The following is a 20,057-nucleotide window of genomic DNA, read 5'->3' as shown; positions in this document are numbered from 1 at the left end:
ATTTAGTTAGAATTCAGGACATACTTAACTAGCATGGCTACCATAGAATTGTGCAATGATACATCATCCAATCTGGTTTGCGCTTAGGGGACTATCATTTGTTTTCCAACAGGACAATGACCCAAAACACACCTCCAGGCTGTGCAAGGGCTATTTGACCAAGGAGAGTGATGGAGTGTTGCATCAGATGACCCGGCCTCCAGAATCACCTGACCTCAACCTAATTGAGATTGGAATGAGATTGGAATGAGTTGGACCGCAGAGTGAAGGAAAAGCAGGCAACGAGTGCTCAGCATATGTGGGAACTCCTTCAAGACTGTTGGATAAGCATTCCTCATGAAGCTGGTTGAGAGAATGCCAAGAGTGTGCAAAGCTGTCATCAAGGCAAAGGGTGGCTACTTTGAAGAATCTAACATCTAAAATATGTTAACTTTTTTGGCTACTCCATGATTCCATATGTATGACTTCATAGATTTGATGTCTTAACTATTATTCTACGATGTAGAAAATAGTCAAAATAAAGAAAAACCCTTGAATGAGTAGGTGTGTCCAAACATTGACTGGTACTGTATATATATAAAAAAAAGTTGAGAAAGCATAGTGTTTCAGAAAGAGAAAGTGAGAATAAGTCGTAAAACACGGTCATCAGTATCATGTTTGCATATATAATCCAAGAATTTCCTTACTAAGCGTTAGTAGTAGTAATATCTATGTAGCCCTATATACAGCTGCGGGGGTCATTGTATTGATACGTAGTATTTACAGGATGCAGCCACTGGAGGGCTGAGCAGCATACAACATCGGAGGACTCGGACGTGTCAAAAAATGAAACAGAAGATGCTCCATCCGAGTCCTCAAGACATTCATTTCAAAGAATTCCACTTCCGAGTTGGAAACGAAAGGGGTGATATCTGTGAAGAAGCAGCTTTGAAACACTCCACCTACTAAAAACTGTACATTTGAGGAAAAAAAAATGAACAATTCATGGAATTGTTTTAAGATCCTGTCCAGATAACTTGCATGGTTTGTGGCTATAATACAAAAAGACGTAGACAGTAGAGTAACCGGCCTAACTATGCATTTCCAGTCAGTTTGGCATTGTAGCCCTTTAAAAACGGTGGTATAACTTGAACATAGACATATATTAATAGATACGCTTGAGTACAGGTAGCAGTGTTCGTGATACATAGAAGTTGTAGCTAAGTCTATTTAGAGCTATCATAATTCCCCCTTCCCCCCAACCCCTCCAAAAGAAAGAAACCAACCAACCAACCAGAGCTCTGGCTTGGTTTGATTGACAGCTTGTTTTAGTGACTAAACAGCCACAGCTCACGCACACTATTCCACAACCAAACTATTTCCAGGTTACAGATAATATTCTGCAGGCTGTATGAATCTATTCAGAGTATACACATTTCCTTCATCAATTCCTAGAGGCTAGTTAGCAAAAGCTAGCACAAACGGTGAGTGTGCACATAAAAGGCATCATGTGGCTACACTAGAAGCCTGGAAGCTTAGAGAGAGCGTGGACAATACCTTTGGCAGAGGTGAAGGACGTGCATTTTGCGGCGTATACGTACACTCAAACACTTGCCCTTGAGGGAAGCGATTGAGCAGAGTAACCGGAGAAAGGATGAGAGAAACACGTGGAAATACTTTGCAGGCACTGTTTTCGCTCCAGTGAGGACCTAGTGTCTATCAGCTATCCACGATTGAAATGTTTTCATGCATTTTGAAGGTTCTATGCTGTGTGTATTTCTGAATACAAAAACTGAGAGAGGAGAAAATCAGAGGTAGCTCCAACAACTGTATAAGTGAGTGTCCTTACGTGTGTGTGTGTGTGTATGTGTGTGATCATATGTATGAGTGACCATACACCGCCATGCATAAAAGCAGCACTTGCATGACACACACACAAAAAGCACACGGTGTACTGTATATACCGGCACACAAGACGCAATACTGTTTGGCAATATACTGTCTCTTAAATACCAAGGTAAGCGTACATGTCAAATACAGGCAGAAGTTCCATGTATGTATGGGTCTGAAGTACATTCCCTTGTTTGTATAATTCGCTCCCCATCGCTTTGCATGTTCCAGTCAACAGCTCCTCAGGTACCCAGTCCCAGGCCTGACCTACCGAAGCTCCTCAAGCACACATGCACACGAGGCAGGGGAATTTCTAACACACACACACACACACACACACACGCACGCACGCACGCACGCACACACACACACACACACACACACACACACACACACACACACACACACACACACACACACACACACACACACACACACACACACACACACACACACACACACACACACACTTCTATTATCCCCCCCTCTCCCTCACAACACACACCTTCACTCACACACTTACATTCACACCATCCACAGTCCGTCTAACCACATTCCTATAGCTCCCACCTCATACTCTCCTCCCACCTCTCCTATGACCTTTCGTCCACCTCATCTACCTCCATCAAAGGTCAACAAAAAGTGTTAATTTAGGAGACCTCGCTGCCGAACACCTCCAGCACCAGCGGGGTCAGCTGCATGCTGTGCTCGGGCTGGAAGGACAGCGAGCGGTACTGCTTGGAGTGCTCCTCGTTCAGGCTACGCAGGTCCGCCAGCTTCTGGATCATTTTGGCGTATACGAGGCGGCCGCCCGGGTGGTGCAGTTGAATGTAGGCCTGCAGCGTCTCCGACAAATGGTCCTGCAGGGTCTCGATGCGCCCGTGGTCCTGCACGCCCGGACGGTCTGGAGGGGAGAGAAAGGAGGGAGAGGGGCAAGGAGACATGGACGGTAAGACATTTAAAGGGCTTCTTCATATTCATTATCTCCTGCCCCATACCAGATAGTGTCTACACATGAAGGGAGGGGGAAGACATGGCCGGTAAGACTTTTAAAGGGCTTCTTCATATTCATTATCTCCTGCACCATACCAGACAGTGTCTACACATGAAGGGAGGGGGAAGACATGGCTGGTAAGACTTTAAAGAGGCTATACAGATCGTTTGCCTCAGAGAGGTGCTCTTGAGCCAAAATGAGTCCGCTAAATGTCCAGAAATAATGTCCAGAAATTACCTTATTGTATGAAAAGGGGCACACCTCCCCACAGCATGTTAGCCTAACATCAGCCTAAAACTAAGCAAATGTATGGTTTTGTGAGAAAATAAATCAATTAGGCTAATATTATATAATGTACAAACACGCTTGCATGTATATCTTAGCCTACAGTGAACTGGGAAATCTACACTGAGTGTACAAAACATTAAGAACACCTGCTCTTTCCATGACATAGACTGACTGTAACGATTCCTGTCCTCCTCTGCTGAGGAGGAGTAGTTAGAAGGATCGGAGGACCAATGCGCAGCGTGGTAAGTGTCCATATTGAATTTATTATATGAACACAAAACAAAAACAACGAGAACAAAACTAAACAGTCCTGAACGGTGAAATACAAAACACAGAACAGAAAATAATCACCCACGAAACACAGGTGGGAAAAGGCTACCGAAGTATGATTCTCAATCAGAGACAACTAACGACACCTGCCTCTGATTGAGAACCATACCAGGCCAAATGCAAAACACAACATAGAAAAACGAACATAGACAACCCACGCAACTCACGCCCGGACCATACTAAAACAAAGACATAATAAAAGAACTAAGGTCAGAACGTGACACTGACCAGGTGAATGTTCCTTATTGATGTCACTTGTTAAATCCACTTCAATCATTGTAGATGAAAGGGAGGAGACGAGTTAAAAAAATGATTTTTAAGCCTCAAGGCAATTGAGACATGGATTGTGTATGTGTGCCATTCAGAGGGTGAAAAGGCAAGACAAAATATTGAAGTTGCTTTGAACGGCGTATGGTTGTAGGTGCCAATGCACCTGTGAGTGTGTAAAGAACTGCATCACTACTGGGTTTTTCACACTCAACAGTTTCCTGTGTGTATCAAGAATGGTTCACCATCCAAAGGACATCCAGCAAACTTGACCCAAATTGACACGAATTGATGCTGTTTTGAGGGCAAAAGGGAGTGCAACTCAATATTAGTAAGGTGTTCCTACTGTTTTTGTATACTCAGTGTATATACACACATGTTATCAGACACTAAGGAATTCATGAGATAAGAAATTGATGAATATTTATGTGCAAACACAGGCACGCAGTGCATGCATGTACAGGGCATTCAGAAAGTATTCAGACCGCTTGACTTTTTCCATATTTTGATACGTTACAGCCTTATTCACAAAAATTTATTAAAATAATAATAATAATCACACATAATACCCCATAATGACAAAGCAAAAACAGTTTTTTACACACTTTTGCAAATGGAAAATGGAAATATCACATTTACATAAGTATTCAGACCCTTTACTCAGTACTTGAAGCATCTTTGGCAGCGATTACAGCCAGATTACAGTTACTTCTTGGGTATGACGCTACAAGCACGGCACACCTGTATCTGAGTTTCTCCCATTCTTCTCTGCAGATCCTCTCAAGCGCTGTCAGGTAGGATGGGGAGCGTTGCTGCACAGCTATTTTCAGGTCTCTCCAGAGATGTTTGATTGGGTTCAAGTCCGGGTTCTGGCTGGGCCACTCCAAGGTCATTCAGAGACTTGTCCCAAAGCCACTCCTACGTTGTCTTGGCTGTGTGCTTAGGGTCATTGTCCTGTTGGAAGGTGAACCTTTGCCCCAGTCTGAGCGCTCTGGAGCAGGTTTTCATCAAGGATCTCTCTGTTCTTTGTCTCCGTTCATCTTCCCCGAGACTTGTCTCCCAGTACCTGCCGCTGAAAAACATCCACAAAACTGCCACCACCATGCTTCACAGTAGGGATGGTGCCAGGTTTCCTCCAGACGTGACACTTGGCATTCAGGCCAATGAGTTCAATCTTGGTTTCATCAGACCAGAGAATCTTGTTTCTCATGGTCTGAGAGTACTTTAGCTGCCTTTTGGCAAACTCCAAACGGGCTGTCATGTGCCTTTTACTGAGGAGTGGTTTCTGTCTGGCCACTCTACCATAAAGGCCTGATTGGTGGAGTGCTGCAGAGATGGGGACCTTCAATTCCTTTGACCTCATGACTTGGTTTTTGCTCTGACATGCACTGTCAACTGTGGGACCTTATATAGACAAGTGCGTGCCTTTCCAAATCATGTCCAATCAATTGAATTTACCAAAGATGAATTCCAATCAAGTTATAGAAACATCTCAATGATGATCAATGGAAATAGGATGCACCTGAGCTCAATTTTGAGTCTTATAGGAAAGGGTCTGAATACTTATGTAAATAAGGTATTTCTGTTTTTATTTGTAAGAAATGTACAAACATTTCTAACCACCTGTTTTCGCTTTGTCATTATGGCATATTGTGTGTAGATTGATGAGGGAAACAATTGATTTAATCCATTCTAGAATAAGGCTGTAACATAACAAAATGTGGAAAAAGTCAAGGGGCCTGAATACTTTCTGAATGCACTGTATATGCACATGTTATCGTCAACCTCACTAACGAAAATGCACAAAATATACACACGCACAGGTGTGTGAACTTCAGCACAAAGACACACAACCCCCCCCACAAGCTAACTGATCCTCACAAAAACAAGCTGACTCCCATAAACAATTCATGACAGACACACACATACACTACCCCCTCCCCCCTCCCACACCCAGTGTCAGCGTGTACCTGGGGAGAGTAGGCAGATGGCCATGAGCAGCACGTGTTCCTCCTCGTGGAGGTTGAGTTTTTTCAGGCCAACCTGGAATTTGACCAGGGGCTCCAGCAGCTCCAGAGTGTGGCCCGCTGCAGGAGACAACACACACACAGACACACACCGTCAATCAGATCAGATAGCAATCACAATATACAGTACCAGTCAAACGTTTGGACACACCTACTCATTCAAGGGTTTTTATTTTAATTAAGAGTGTGCAAAACTGTCATCAAGGCAAAAGGGTGGCTACTTTGAAGAATCTCAAATATAAAATATATTTGGATTTGTTTAACACTTTTTTGGTTCCGTATGTGTTATTTCATAGTTTTGATGTTTTTTTTTTATATTATACTATTATTCTGCCATGTAGAAAATAGTAAAAAATAAAGAAACACCCTTGAATGAATAGGTTTGTCCAAACTTTTGACTGGTACTGTATCTCTCATTATATTGTTTGCCAAACACTAAGGATTTGTGTGGTTTTGTGAGATAAGAAATAGATTTAGAGTATATAATGTATGTGATATGTTATACGGTATATCTACACTTAACAAAAAATATAAACGCAACATCTAAAGTGTTGGTCCCATGTTTCATGAGCTGAAATAAAATGTCTTTAAAATGTTGTGCACAGATTTGTTTACATCCCTGCTAGTGAGCATTTATCATTTTCCAAGATAATCCATCCACCTGACAGGTGTGGCATATCAAGAAGCTGATTAAACAGCATGATCATTACACAGGTGCACCTTGTGCTGTGGACAATAAAAGGCCACTCTAAAATGTGCAGTTTTCTCACACAGCACAATGCCACAGATGTCTCAAGTATTGAGGGAGCATGCAATTGGCATGCTGATTGCAGGAATGTCTACTAGAACAGCTGCCAGACTGTTCATTTCTCTACCATAAGCCAAGCCCAATGTCGTTTTAGAGAATTTGGCAGTACGTCCAACCGGCCCCTCAACTGCAGACCACATGTAACCACATAAGCCCAGGACCTCCACATCCGGCCACTTAACCTGCGGGATCGTATGAGACCAGCGACATGGACAGCTGATGAAACCGTGGGCTTGCTTAAGCGAAGTATTTCTGCACAAACTGTCAGAAACTCATCTGCATGCTCGTCATCCTCACCAGGGCCTTGAGCAGACTGCAGTTCGGCGTCGTGACCAACTTTAATAGGCAAATGCTCATCTTCGATGGCCACTGGCACGCTAGAGAAGTGTGCTCTTCACAGATTTATTCCTGTTTCAATTATAGACGGCAGTCAGCGTGTATGGTGTCGTGTGGGTGACCGGTTTGCTGATGTCGACGTTGTGAATAGAGTGCGGTAGGGTTATGGTATGGGCATGAATAAGCTACAGACAACAAACACAATTGCGTTTTATTGATGGCAATTTGAATGCACAGAGGTACCGTGACAAGATGCCAAGGCACATTGTTGTGCCATTAATCCGCTGCCATCACCTCATGTTCCAGCATGATATTGCACGGACCCACAACGCAAGGGTCTTTACACAATTTCTTGGAGCTGAAAATGTCCCAGTTCTTCCATGGCCTTCTTCCATGGCCTTCTTCCATGGCCTTCTTCCATGGCCTTCTTCCATGGCCATGGTCCATGGCCTTCTTCCATGGCCTTCTTCCATGGCCTTCTTCCATGGCCTTCTTCCATGGCCTTCTTCCATGGCCTTCTTCCATGGCCTGCACCAGACATGTCACCCGTTGAGCATGTTTGGGACGCTCTCGATCGACGTGTACGACAGCGTGTTTACAGTTCTCATCAACATGCAGCAACTTCGCACGTCCACTGGAGAGAAGTGGGAGAACAATTCCACAGGCCACACTCAACAGCCTGTTCAACTCTAAACGAAGGTGGTCACACCAGACACTGACTGGTTTTCTGATCTGCACCCCTACCTTTTATTTAAGGTATCCTGTGACCAACAGATACATATCTGTATTCCCAGTCATGTGGAATCCATAGACTAGGGCCAAATTAATTTATTTCAATTGACTGTTGTCCTTATATGAACTGTAACTCAGTACAATCTTTAAAATTGTTGCATGTTGCCTTCATATTTTTTGTTCAATGTATGTCTCTTATTCATTAGAATTTAAAAGGCCAAACTGATCCTAGATTACAAGGGCACAGGTAACAAATAACTGTTGATTATGGTTTCCCTAACACTCCTCTCAATGCCATTTTCAAAGATGTATGGGTTTATTTCCAATTATTGATCTTCCGGTTTTCATATGGTTTCCCTAAACACTAAGGATTTGTGTGGTTTCGTGAGATAAGAAATGGATGAACTGAATAGCATACAAGTCCTAGTGTTGTAAACGGAAACTTCTAGTTCAACTCAGTTCACTTTAGTTAGGTGTTAAATGCAACTACATGTCTCCTGGTGGTCTACTTCGGATCATGACAAAAGGAAAATGAGAAAAAAGCAAGTTGCCAACCAAAAAGTACACTTATGTGTTATCAATTGTTTAATGAATTTTTAGTAATTAATTATCTCTATTTACAATCATAGCCTGCTTTCTCATATCGCCTTGTAACAAAGGAGAATGGAGTGTCGCTAGACAAAAGCTGTCAAAGTAATTAGCTACGGAAGACAACAACAACAACAGCGTCATTTTGAGTGAAAATAAAAATGGGCACAACGCAAGGTTTTCCTTGTTTTCAGGAAAAGTCTGGCTAATTTGCTGTCGAGCCCGACTCAATCTCCAAATGACTGGTCAGCCACAGCGATGCCGTGGCTAACTTGGGTTTGTCTTCGAGAACAAAACCAAATTCGTTCTGTGAGAGACCAGGCGCTTTGTGAGAGTGTCTTGGTCTAGAGTGCCATTCTTCGGTTGATCTGTAAAAATACCCGAGGCTTAGTTGAAAGGCAAATGAATGCCGTGCCTTGAGGGTCTGCGGATGGGTGTATGGTGTGTGTGTGAGAGTACGTGTTCATAGGTACACGTGCCAAAGTGTGTTACACTCCATTTCAGCTTTCCTGGCGGAACTGACACACAGTCATGATAGGAAGGCCACGGGACATGTACTGGAGAGTGTATAACTGTGTGTTTTGTGCCTGCACAAATGCATGCATGTTTGTTACCCTTTCTCGCTCACCTTTAGTGGCAGCAATAGTGGCGAGTGTGTCACATAGTGTGTGTGAGTGTGTCACATTGCCTCGCCTTTCTGTAAAGTGGTGTCCCCACACAGTTTCAGAGCATGTCCTCTAAGCGAAATGACTGGTGTTTGTGTGTGTGCTAGTGCCATCGTTGACAGAGTACAATGGTTTTGACTGCATATACTTTGTGTGTGTGTCGATCCCATGGTCTGTGTTCCGTCCTCACACATACATGTGTGTGCTAGCCTGCCTAAGTCTCGTACCTTTAGTGACGTCGTTGACGCAGTACTTGAAGTCGGACCCTCCGCAGCTCCAGGACATGTCCTCCAGATTGAAGGACTGGTTGGAGCGCAGCATGATCACCTCGATGGCACTCGACTTGAGCAGGGCAATCTGGTCCTCAGCCGTCAGCTCCCTGGATGGATTTACAACCAGGGGTGTATTCATTAGTGCACAAAAAATTGATTTTGCAACGGGAAACAGAAACGAGCGTTTCTCATTGTTTAAGTCGTTTTTCTTCCGTTTGGTAGTTGGTAGTTAATGAATGTGAATCAGGAAGGTGGCATCTGTTAAAAGAAGAGGACATAATCAGTCGGCTTACGGTCTTTGTACTTTTCTTTGTACAGTCAGAAAGGGGTTAAAAGGATTGGGTTGTAGATTGAGATTTTGGAGACGGTTGGTTCCAGCCCACGATATCTGATTGGTCAAAAAATCAGTCATTCCAGTTGCACAGTGGGCTAATGGTCAGACGGGTTAAGTTCAAAGGCTGGGGTATCTAGATCTAGCTATAGTGGGTAAATATTGGAAGGATCTCGTAACACTTTAGGTAGATGGGGCACAAGATAGCTATTGGCTATTCATAACACCTTTATAAACTCCACTCACAAGTGGTGCTATAAGGAAGTTCATGTCATGTTCATGTCGGCGGTTTTGCAACCCTGTCATTGAGTTACCAAAGATGTATGTATACCCATTAGTTTGAGCAGTTGTGTTGTGCAATGGAGATAAATAATTGTCTACAGTTGTAAGGTGCTGTATCTCACACATGCACGGGTCCATGCACACACCCACACAAACACAGCAAAAACATTTGAGTAACACAACCTTAGATTCAGTTGTAGTAAGACATTCATAAAGTGTATTACAGTTTACAAGCATTTCGCTACACTCGCATTAACATCTGCTAACCACGTGTATGTGACAAATAAAATTTGATTTGATTCGAGTCTTCGAGAAGCAATGGCTTTGTAACATTAATTGTAGCGCACTGACAAGCCTTTAAGCTCAAAGCTCTTCTTGGGTCAGAAGACAGCTTACGTGATCATTACTAACAATGCCCGTTACTGTGTCCTCGACCTCACTTTACTCTGCCACCCCGGGGGGGAGGGGGGAGACAGAATGTACACAGTGACGACCACACACACGCCTAAGGTTACTGTGACGAAAGCCACTCGCGTCATGTGTAGGACAGATATCAGCTGCTGATAACAAAAGATAACAGAAATAATTGCATGTGTAGGCACACTTGTCCTCGTTTGTAGGAACACTCAGACCCTTAAACGAGTAAACACACAAATAAGGCTTTGTTCACATTCATGCCACGTAGAGTTAAATAGATTTTCAGGGCAACTGCTTTTACTCATATTGGAGTATGACATTACACATTTTTTGCGCCCATTGTAGGAACACACACAAACACATGAACGCACACAATCTCTCTCTCAAAAAAAAACAAGCACACAATGTAAAGTACATACCCCCACACACACACACATTACCCCCCTTGCTATCCTGTCATCCCCTACCTAATCCACCCACCCACCCACCCCCTTCCCCCACTCAGCCCTCCACCCACCTGAAGCCAGGGATCATCTTGGCGAAGCCGATGACCTTTTGGATGCTGTAGCTGACCAGGTCGGCCAGGTGGGGCAGCATGGAGAGCTTGGAGCCGTCGTCGTCGGAGTCCGGGATGCCCCCTGCTCCTGGTACATCATCAGCAGGTTACTGAAGTTCATCAGCTTAGTGTCCACCGACTCTATATGGAGGGAGTGTGGAGGAGAGGGGTGGGGTGGGGGGGGTGGGGGTAGGGGGAAGAGAGATTAGATGAGTTAAAAACTCTTCGGAGAAAAACAACATTTCCCATCAGATTCTGCTGATGAAGGGAAAAGGGACATGGAGAGAGTGACAGAGAAAAAGTGAAAACATGAAAACACAATAAAGAAACATAGCATCTGAGTCAGTAAGATAAAAAAACAAAACGTGGATACTGCGGTAAACCACACACACACACACGCAAGTACACACACACATGCGCGCACACATCCACCCACCCACTCACATGTAAATCGAATGAATGACTCAACACAGAGCGAGGTTTGTTCATTGAGGAATGGAACACAGTGACCATCAGAAAACAGCTTAGATAAGAGTAAGAGAGAGAGAAACAGAAGTAGAGTGATAGACAGAAAGAGATACAACAAAAGGATGATAGAGAGAGTTGAAGTCGGAAGTTTACATACACCTTAGCCAAATACATTTAAACTCAGTTTCTCACAATTCCTGACATTTAATCCTAGTAAAAATGTCCTGTATTAGGTCAGTTAGGATCACCACTTTATTTTAAGAATGTGAAATGTCAGAATAATAGTAGAGAGAATGATTGATTTCAGATTTTGTTTCTTTCATCATATTCCCAGTGGGTCAGAAGTTTACATACACTCAATTAGTATTTGGTAGCATTGCCTTTATATTGTTTAACTTGGGTCAAACGTTTCAGGCAGCCTTCCACAAGCTTCCCACAATAAGTTGGGTGAATTTTGGCCCATTCCTCTTGACAGAGCTGGTGTAACTGAGTCAGGTTTGTAGGCTTCCTTGCTCACACACTTCACTGCCCACAAATGTTCTATAGGATTGAGGTCAGGGCTTAATGATGGCCACTCCAATACCTTGACTTTGTTGTCCTTAAGCCATTTTGCCACAATTTTGGAAGTATGCTTGGGATCATTGTCCATTTGGAATACCCATTTGCGACCAAGCTTTAACTTCCTGACTGATGTCTTGAGATGTTGCTTCAATATATCCACATCATTTTCCTCCCTCATGATGCCATTTATTTTGTGAAGTGCACCAAGTCCCTCTTGCAGCAAAGCACCCCCACAACATGATGCTGCCACCCCCGAGATTCACGGTTGGAATGGTGTTCTTCTGCTTGCAAGTCTCCCCATTTTTCCTCCAAACATAGCGATGGTCATTATGGCCAAACAGTTCTATTTTTGTTTCATCAGACCAGAGGACATTTCTCCAAAAAAGTACGATCTTTGTCCCCATGTGCAGACTATTTGCATTGACCCCCCCCTTTTACACCGCTGCTACTCTCTGTTGTTATCATCTATGCATAGTCACTTTAAAAACTCTACCTATATGTACATATTGCCTCAATTACCTAGACTAATCAGTGTCCCCGCACACTCTATTTTACTGCTGCTCTTTAAGTACTTGTTACTTTTTATTTACTGATCTTATTTGTACTGCATTGTTGGTTAGGGGCTTGTAAGTAAGCATTTCACTGTATTCGGTGCATATGACAATGAAAATTTGATTTGATTTACTGTTTTTGAAGGCAGGGAACACAGGCTGTGAGGACCATGTCCCTCTGTGAGTTCATTTCATTATGAGCGGATGTGTTAATGGGAGACTGTGGTCTGAAGGGCTACAGGGTGTCCTGAGAAACCCCTGAAGATTCTAAGTAAAACCCCATGAGGGATTGACACACACACACACACACACACACACACACACACACACACACACACACACACGGGAGCAGAAGTGAGCTCCCACACAAACACACAGGAATCAATCACTGGTGACAACTAACACCAATTGTGTGAGCTGCACCTCCCTCTCCATGTGTCCGCTTCACCATCTGATTCTGAATTGCTCACCTTTTCCCATTTTGTTCTGTGTGTGTGTGTGTGCATGCGTACATGTCTAACGGAGGTAAGAATGTGTCATAAGCTCACTCCACAGCTAGCTTGAAATGTTGCCAGTGGTGCTATCGAAGATAATATTTTTCTATAGCACAACTGGACGGTACGTTGTCAAAAAAGAGCGGTCACGTGTTTGCCATCAGAGGATCACCGGTTCAAGCCCAGTAAGGGGACAGGGGCAGTGGAGGAAGCGAAGCTGTTAGCAGCACACTGACGTTTGTTTACCTGGAGAGTGGCTGAAGGAGTCAGATGAGGCATCAGATAGAGAGTGGAGAGAGGCAGCTCTGCTGGCACTGCGTGTCACTGGGCCTTCTCGGACCGGAGGCTAAAGGAAAACACACAAACCATTTAGTACACATTTTTACATGAATATAAAATCAAACCCACAATCATGGCATTGCAAGCGCCATTCACTACCAACTAAGGCTGACCGTAATTAGTAGACTGGTCGAATGTTTGGTGGATAAGCTATTGGTCAACCGAGATTTTTAGTCGAGCAGTAGCATATATATACACTGCTTTCGGAAAGTAATCAGACCCCTTCCCTTTTTCCACATTTTGTTACGATACAGCCTTATTCTAAAATGTATTAAATAAAAAAATATTTAATTGATTAAATTGTTTTTTTTTCCCCCTCATCAATCTACAAACAATAGCCCATAATGATAAAGCAAAAACATTTTTTTTACACATTTTTGCTCATTTATTTTTAAATATTACATGGAAATATTACATTTGCATAAGTATTCAGACCCTTTACTCAGTACTTTGTTGAAGCACCTTTGGCAGCGATTACAGCCTCGAGTCTTCTTGGATATGTCACTATAAGCTTGGCACACCTGTATTTGTGGAGTTTCTCACATTCTTCTCTGCAGATCCTCTCAAGCGCTGTCAGGTTGGATGGGGAGCATTGCTCTAAAGCTATTTTCAGGTCTCTCCAAAGACGTTTGATCAGGTTCATGTCTGGGCTTTGGCTGGGCCACTCCTGCGTTGTCTTGGCTGTGTGCTTAGGGTTGCTGTCCTGTTGGAAGGTGAACCTTCGCCCCAGTCTGAGAGCTCCTGAGCAGGTTTTCATTAAGGATCTCTCTGTACTTTGCTCCATTCATATTTGCCTCGATCCTGACTAGTCTCCCAGTCCCTGCCTCTAAAAAAACATCCCCACAGCATGATGCTGCCACCAGCATACTTCCCTGTCGGGATGGTGTCAGGTTTCCTCCAGACGTGATGCTTGGCATTCAGGCCAAAGAGTTCCATCTTGATTTTATCAAATCAGAGAATCTTGTTTAAGTGCCTTTTGGCAAACTGCAAGCGGGCTGTCATGTGCCTTTTACTGAGGAGTGGCTTCCATCTGGCCACTCTACCTTAAAGGCCTGATTGGTAGAGTGCTGCAGAGATGGTTGTCCTTCTGGAAGGTTCTCCCATCTCCACAGAGGAACCCTAGAGCTCTGTCAGAGTGACCATCGTGTTCTTGGTCACCTCCTTCACCAAGGCACTTCTCCCCCGATTGCTCAGTTTGGCCAGACACCCAGCTCTAGGAAGAGTCTTGGTGGTTCCAAACTTCTTCCATTTAAGAATGATGGAGGCCACTGTGTTCTTGGGGACCTTTAATGCTGCAGAAAGGTTCTGCTACCCTTCACCAGATCTGTGCCTCAACACAATCTGCGGCAATTCCTTCGACTTCATGGCTTGGTTTTTGCTCTGACATGCACTTTCAACTGTGGGACCTTATATAGACAGATGTGTGCCTTTCCAAATCATGTCCAATCAATTGAATTTACCACAGGTGGACTCCAAGTTGTAGAAACATCTCAAGGATGATCAATGAAAACAGGATGCACGTGAGCTCAATTTTGAGTCTCATAGCAAAGGGTCTGAATATTTATGTGAATAAGGTATTTCTGTTGTTAATTTTTTATCCATCTGCAAAAAAATAAATATCTGTTTCACTTTGTCATTGTGGGTTTTTGAGTGTAGAACGTAACAAGTTGTGAAAAAAGGGGGGTCTGAATACTTTCCGAAGGCACCGTATGTAAAAAAATACACTTTTAAAAATGTTGACCAATCGATTGGTCGAAAGTACTGACAATTTTCCAGTCAACCAATCATTTTTTAGTCGGGGAAAGCCCTACTACCAACTGAGCCATACAAGACCGCGAGTACTCAATATAGTGTGTGTCACTGACCACTGGACAATTAAATGCCACACTGCACACCTCGGGAGTTTCATCCTCGGAGCTAGAACCACGATGATCAATTCAATGTAGCTTCCTCCTATATCGGTGTAGGTGTCTGACTGTTACTGTTGTTTGATTCTTGCTGTATTTACTATGTGGTTTGTGTGTGTAATGTGTGAGGTGAGCTAAGAATCTTCTTGTAGGACAATAAACGGCAATCTAGTCTGGCAATATTGTGCAGGCAAACAGTCAATTTGTATGACAGCATGTACAGTATACTTCAATCTGTAAGTTCCTTGATAGGGAAATAAATTGTCCTAAGGTAAATAAAAGGCAGAAATTGAGTTATGGAGTAGTCTGACTTCAACGCGAATGATGTCACTGAGGTGACCGAGTGGGAGTCTTTGTTGGGGGCCGCAGAAGTCCAGATACCAGAGAAGGAGTGGTATTTGCAGGTGGGGGGAAACTGGGTGTGAAGAAATGGAGTGGACACGGACTGTAACATACAGCGTATACATAATTGACACTGACCCTGGAGCAGGAAATGTCAGTTGTATAGAAAGAGATACTGCAGTGGGTGTTGTGTAACATGATGGATGCTGGCAGAGTAGCAAATAGTATCAGGGTAGGGCTTATCTGTGGACAATTGAAATAAGAGTGGTGTTAGGAAGTGGAGTATGGTGTTACAGAGTTGACACTAGTGTAACAGAGTTGGCACTGGTGAAATGGAGTGGAGACTTGTGGTAGAGAGTGGAAACTGGTGCTTTAGAGTGATTACTGGTGTTACAGATCAGAGACTAGTGTATTAAGTGAAGACAGGTATTAGAGTGAAGGCTGGTATTATAGAGTTGAGTCTGGTGTTACGGAGTGGAGGATGGTGTTATGGAGGGGAGGCTGGTGTTACGGAGGGGGGGCTGGTGTTATCGAGGGGAGGCTGGTGTTACGGAGGGGAGGCTGGTGTTACGGAGTGGACACGGACCCTGAAGCGGTTGAAGTCAGAGTAGGAGTCGTCGTAGGTCTTGTGGTGAGCCTCCACCAGCGTGGCGATGACCTGGCTCTGCTCCTCGCTCAGCCGGGGTCGCTGCGCCTCCCTCTGCGCCTCCTCATCCTTTCTCCGTTGAATCAGGTCCTTCTTCCTCTGCACCTCCTCGTCTGTCAGAATAACTGGCAGAAAGAGGTTTAGAAGGAGAGAGATCAGGGTTATAAAAAAGGATTAGAGAGAGAGAGAGAGAGAGAGAGAGAGAGAGAGAGAGAGAGAGAACGGGTTAAAGAAAAAGAGAATGTGCCCAATATAAATCATTTCTGGGTAACAATTAAGTACCTTACTGTAGATTTCAATTAAAATGGCAAAAAACGATTTCTCACGCAAGAATTTTGCTAGAACTGTCTAGGAGTGGTATGAGTGGAAAGGAGAAAACTGAAAAGTAGCTGTAATTGGCAGAACTCTCTTTATTGGTCTATTTACCAATTTAACGCATGGTGATGTCATGCTGATTAGATCAGAAAATTACACAGACATTTTTTCCCCCACACTTTTACAGTGTTAGTTTCATCAGATGTTGTACTGTGCAACATAAAACACAGGAAAAGCTGACTTGTGACTGGGCCTTTAAGGAGTTTAAAGGAGAGAGAGGAGCTCCAAAGAAAGAAATGGTACGACAGAAAGTGAGGAATGGAGAACCATGAGTATATCAGACCAAAATGATTGGGACTAGGGCGATATGGACAAAATATTTTTTTTAAATTGTTTTTTTCTCATTTTCGACAGCATGGTGATATTTGACTGTATTCAATGTTTCTGAGAAATACAAGTCTGAAATGTGTTTTTATGATTCATGGATGATCCAAGAAAGGCAACAAACTAATTTGAAGTGATTTAAATGATCTTTCTCCATTAAGATGGTTTTACACTGAAACAAACTAGGACAAAACTGACAGTGAAATGTTCCACTTTGTAGAACTTTTCATTTAATTTAGCATTGTATCAAAATATAACTATAAACTCAGCAAAAAAAGAAACGTCCCTTTTTCAGGTCTTTCAAATACAATTCATAAAAATATAACCAAATAACTTCCAAAATCTTCATTGTAAAGGGTTTAAACACTGTTTACCATGCTTGTTCAATGAACCATAAACAATGAATGAACATGCACCTGTGGAACGGTCGTTAAGACACTTACAGCTTACAGACGGTAGGCAATTAAGGTCACAGTTATGAAAACTTAGGACACTAAAGAGGCCTTTCTACTGACTCTGAAAAACACCAAAATAAAGATGCCCAGGGTCCCTGCTCATCTGCGTGAATGTGACTTAGGCATGCTGCAAGGAGGCATGAGGACTGCAGAAGTGGCCAGGGCAATAAATTGCAATGTCCATACTGTGAGACGCCAAAGACAGCGCTACAGGGAGGCAGGGCGGACAGCTGATCGTCCTCGCAGTGGCAGACCACGTGTAACACCTGCACAGGATCGGTACATCTGAACATCACACCTGCGGAACAGGTACAGGATGGCAACAACAACTGCCCAAGTTAAACCAGGAACGCACAATCGCTCCATCATTGTTCAGACTGTCCGCAATAGGCTGAGAGAGGCTGGACTGAGGGCTTGTAGGCTTGTTGTAAGGCAGGTCCTCACCAGACATCACTGGCAACAACGTCGACTATGGGCACAAACCCACCGTCGCTGGACCAGACAAGACTGGCAAAAAGTGTTCTTCTCTGACCAGTCGCGGTTTTGTCTCACCAGGGATGATGGTCGGATCCGTGTTTATCGTCAAAAGAACGAGCGTTACACCGAGGCCTGTACTCTGGAGTGCGATCAATTTGGAGGTGGAGGGTCCATCATGGTCTGGGACGGTGTGTCACAGCATCATCGGACTGAGCTTGTTGTCATTGCAGGCAATCTCAATGCTGTGCGTTACAGGGAATACATCCTCCTCCCTCATGTGGTACCCTTCCTGCAGGCTCATCCTGACATGACCCTCCAGCATGACAATGCCACCAGCCATACTGCTCGTTCTGTGCATGATTTTCTGCAAGACAGGAATGTCAGTGTTCTGCCATGGCCAGTAAAGAGCCTGGATCTCAATACCATTGAGCACATCTGGGACCTGTTGGATCGGAGAGTGAGGGCTAGGGCAATTCCCCCCAGAAACATCTGGGAACTTGCTGGTGCCTTGGTGGAAGAGTGGGGTAACATCCCACAGCAAGAATTGGGAAATCTGGTGCAGTGCATGAGGAGGAGATGCACTGCAGTACTTAATGCAGCTGGTGGCCACACCAGATACTGACTGTTACTTTAGATTTTGACCCCCCCCCCCCTTTGTTCAGGGACACATTATTCAATTTCTGTTAGTCATATGTCTGTGGAACTTGTTCAGTTTATGTCTCTGTTGTTGAATCTTATGTTCATACAAATATTAGCACATGTTAAGTTCGACAGCGAGAGGACGTTTCTTTTTTGCTGAGTTTTAGATGGTTTTGTAAAAATCCATATAGGTGTACGGATTCATACTGGTAAACCGGTATTCACAATATATCGTCCAGCCCTAATTGGGACTTAGGCAAAATAGAGATGTTAACACTGATGCTGTGTGTGTGTCAGAACCAGCGTCTGTAAGTGTGTGTGTGTACACAAACACAAGCCAGCGTGTGCTCTACGATGGGATGAGGCTGCCGCGGCGCTCACATCGAAGGGGCTTGTTGTTGTCAGGGGGGTGTCCGTGAAAAAAAAAGAGTCCCTAGTGCTGTCGTCAACACAGCGCGCATTGTCTCCCATTCCGTTCCGCCTGTTGTTGCCCCAGCCACTGAATTAGCTCACACTCTGCTCCGCACTACAACATGTTGTTGTCCATGCAGCAACAGCTCCAAGAGCAGCAGCAGCAGCAGCATAAGTGCATTCCAATGGCTCCCATTCATGTACAGTGTTCCGAGCGGTGGCGTCACTCTCTGGGAATTCACTGTTCAATCTCAGGGGGAGAACAACATCCGGAACCAGCCCCTGCTTCAAATACAAATTATAAACACCCGCCTGGACAATATCCGGATTTCACGGGAAAACAACAGAACGACCAAACCTTCCATTTACGGACTCTGAAAACAAACAGTCCATTGGATTGAAGCGTGGCCAAAACATCAGCAGGTGTCTAAAGTTCAGATGGGCGCATAATGTACAGGTTCTCCCAGAACGATCTAGTACTTCTAGTGGACATTATAAACATTCTCATGAGGGCAATGGCCTAGAAGGACTTGACCAAGGAGTCCCAACGTTGTGTAACACTATTGGTATATAACAAACACTATACGACGTGTGCCTGCCTTGCGCTCGACAGGCATGGGGGGGGGGGTAGATGGCACTGTGACATGTGTCCAGTGTTTGCGTGTGACTGTTATTGCTATTGGCACGCTAATACATGTTTTAAGGCTGACATGATTTGCTTCTAAGAGGAAAGGAGCTTTATTTCATTTTAAATTCCCATTTTCCTCCAAGAGCGGCTGAATTATTTCCTGTTATCAGTGTGTCATTACACACCATCAACAGTTGCCTAACAACAGACTGATAGAAGCACATCTCTCTCTCTCTTCAGTGCACTTTCTACTCTTTTCAACACACACATCGTCACGGTTCAAGAGATCGTTCATAATTCAAGAGATCATACGGCCACTCATGGAGGAAAATGAGTATATTTGCCTTGCAACCAGCTGAAAATACATTTCTTCCTGTAGTGCTCTTCAGAGTAAAATGACATTTTTCTTTGCTCGATCATGTGTATGTCTGACCTTATACCTCAGTAGGACAACACCACATGGTTCAGTGGCTCATACCTAGTGTTTCTTAGTCCTGGACCTGGGTGCACCTTCTTGTTTTTGCCCTAGTACTACACACCTGATTCCACTAATCAAATGATGAGTTGATTATTTGAATCAGGTGTGTAGTGCTAGAGCAAAAACAAGAAGGTGCACCCTTTTGGGTCTCCAGGACCAGGATTAAGAAACAATTCATTAATCTGCAAGGCTAACCTCTA

At 43.9% G+C, this 20,057-nt stretch overlaps 1 protein-coding gene across 1 annotated transcript in view; it reads right to left on the bottom strand.

Moving 5' to 3' along the window:
* Positions 1 to 320: 320 nt before the first annotated feature.
* The window catches only part of LOC112267746 (vitamin D3 receptor B-like), a 67,616-nt gene continuing 47,879 nt past the window's right edge, over positions 321 to 20,057 (bottom strand). The window contains 7 exon segments of the mRNA XM_042300479.1: positions 321 to 2,773; positions 5,719 to 5,835; positions 9,132 to 9,283; positions 10,724 to 10,826; positions 10,829 to 10,903; positions 13,083 to 13,182; positions 16,011 to 16,195. Of these exon segments, the coding sequence (XP_042156413.1) occupies positions 2,520 to 2,773; positions 5,719 to 5,835; positions 9,132 to 9,283; positions 10,724 to 10,826; positions 10,829 to 10,903; positions 13,083 to 13,182; positions 16,011 to 16,195 (986 nt within the window). The 3' untranslated portion in view covers positions 321 to 2,519.

The sequence above is a fragment of the Oncorhynchus tshawytscha genome, linkage group LG02 (assembly GCF_018296145.1).
Source record: "Oncorhynchus tshawytscha isolate Ot180627B linkage group LG02, Otsh_v2.0, whole genome shotgun sequence".
Taxonomy (NCBI): domain Eukaryota; kingdom Metazoa; phylum Chordata; class Actinopteri; order Salmoniformes; family Salmonidae; genus Oncorhynchus; species Oncorhynchus tshawytscha.
This window is presented reverse-complemented; position numbering and strand designations above follow the sequence as displayed.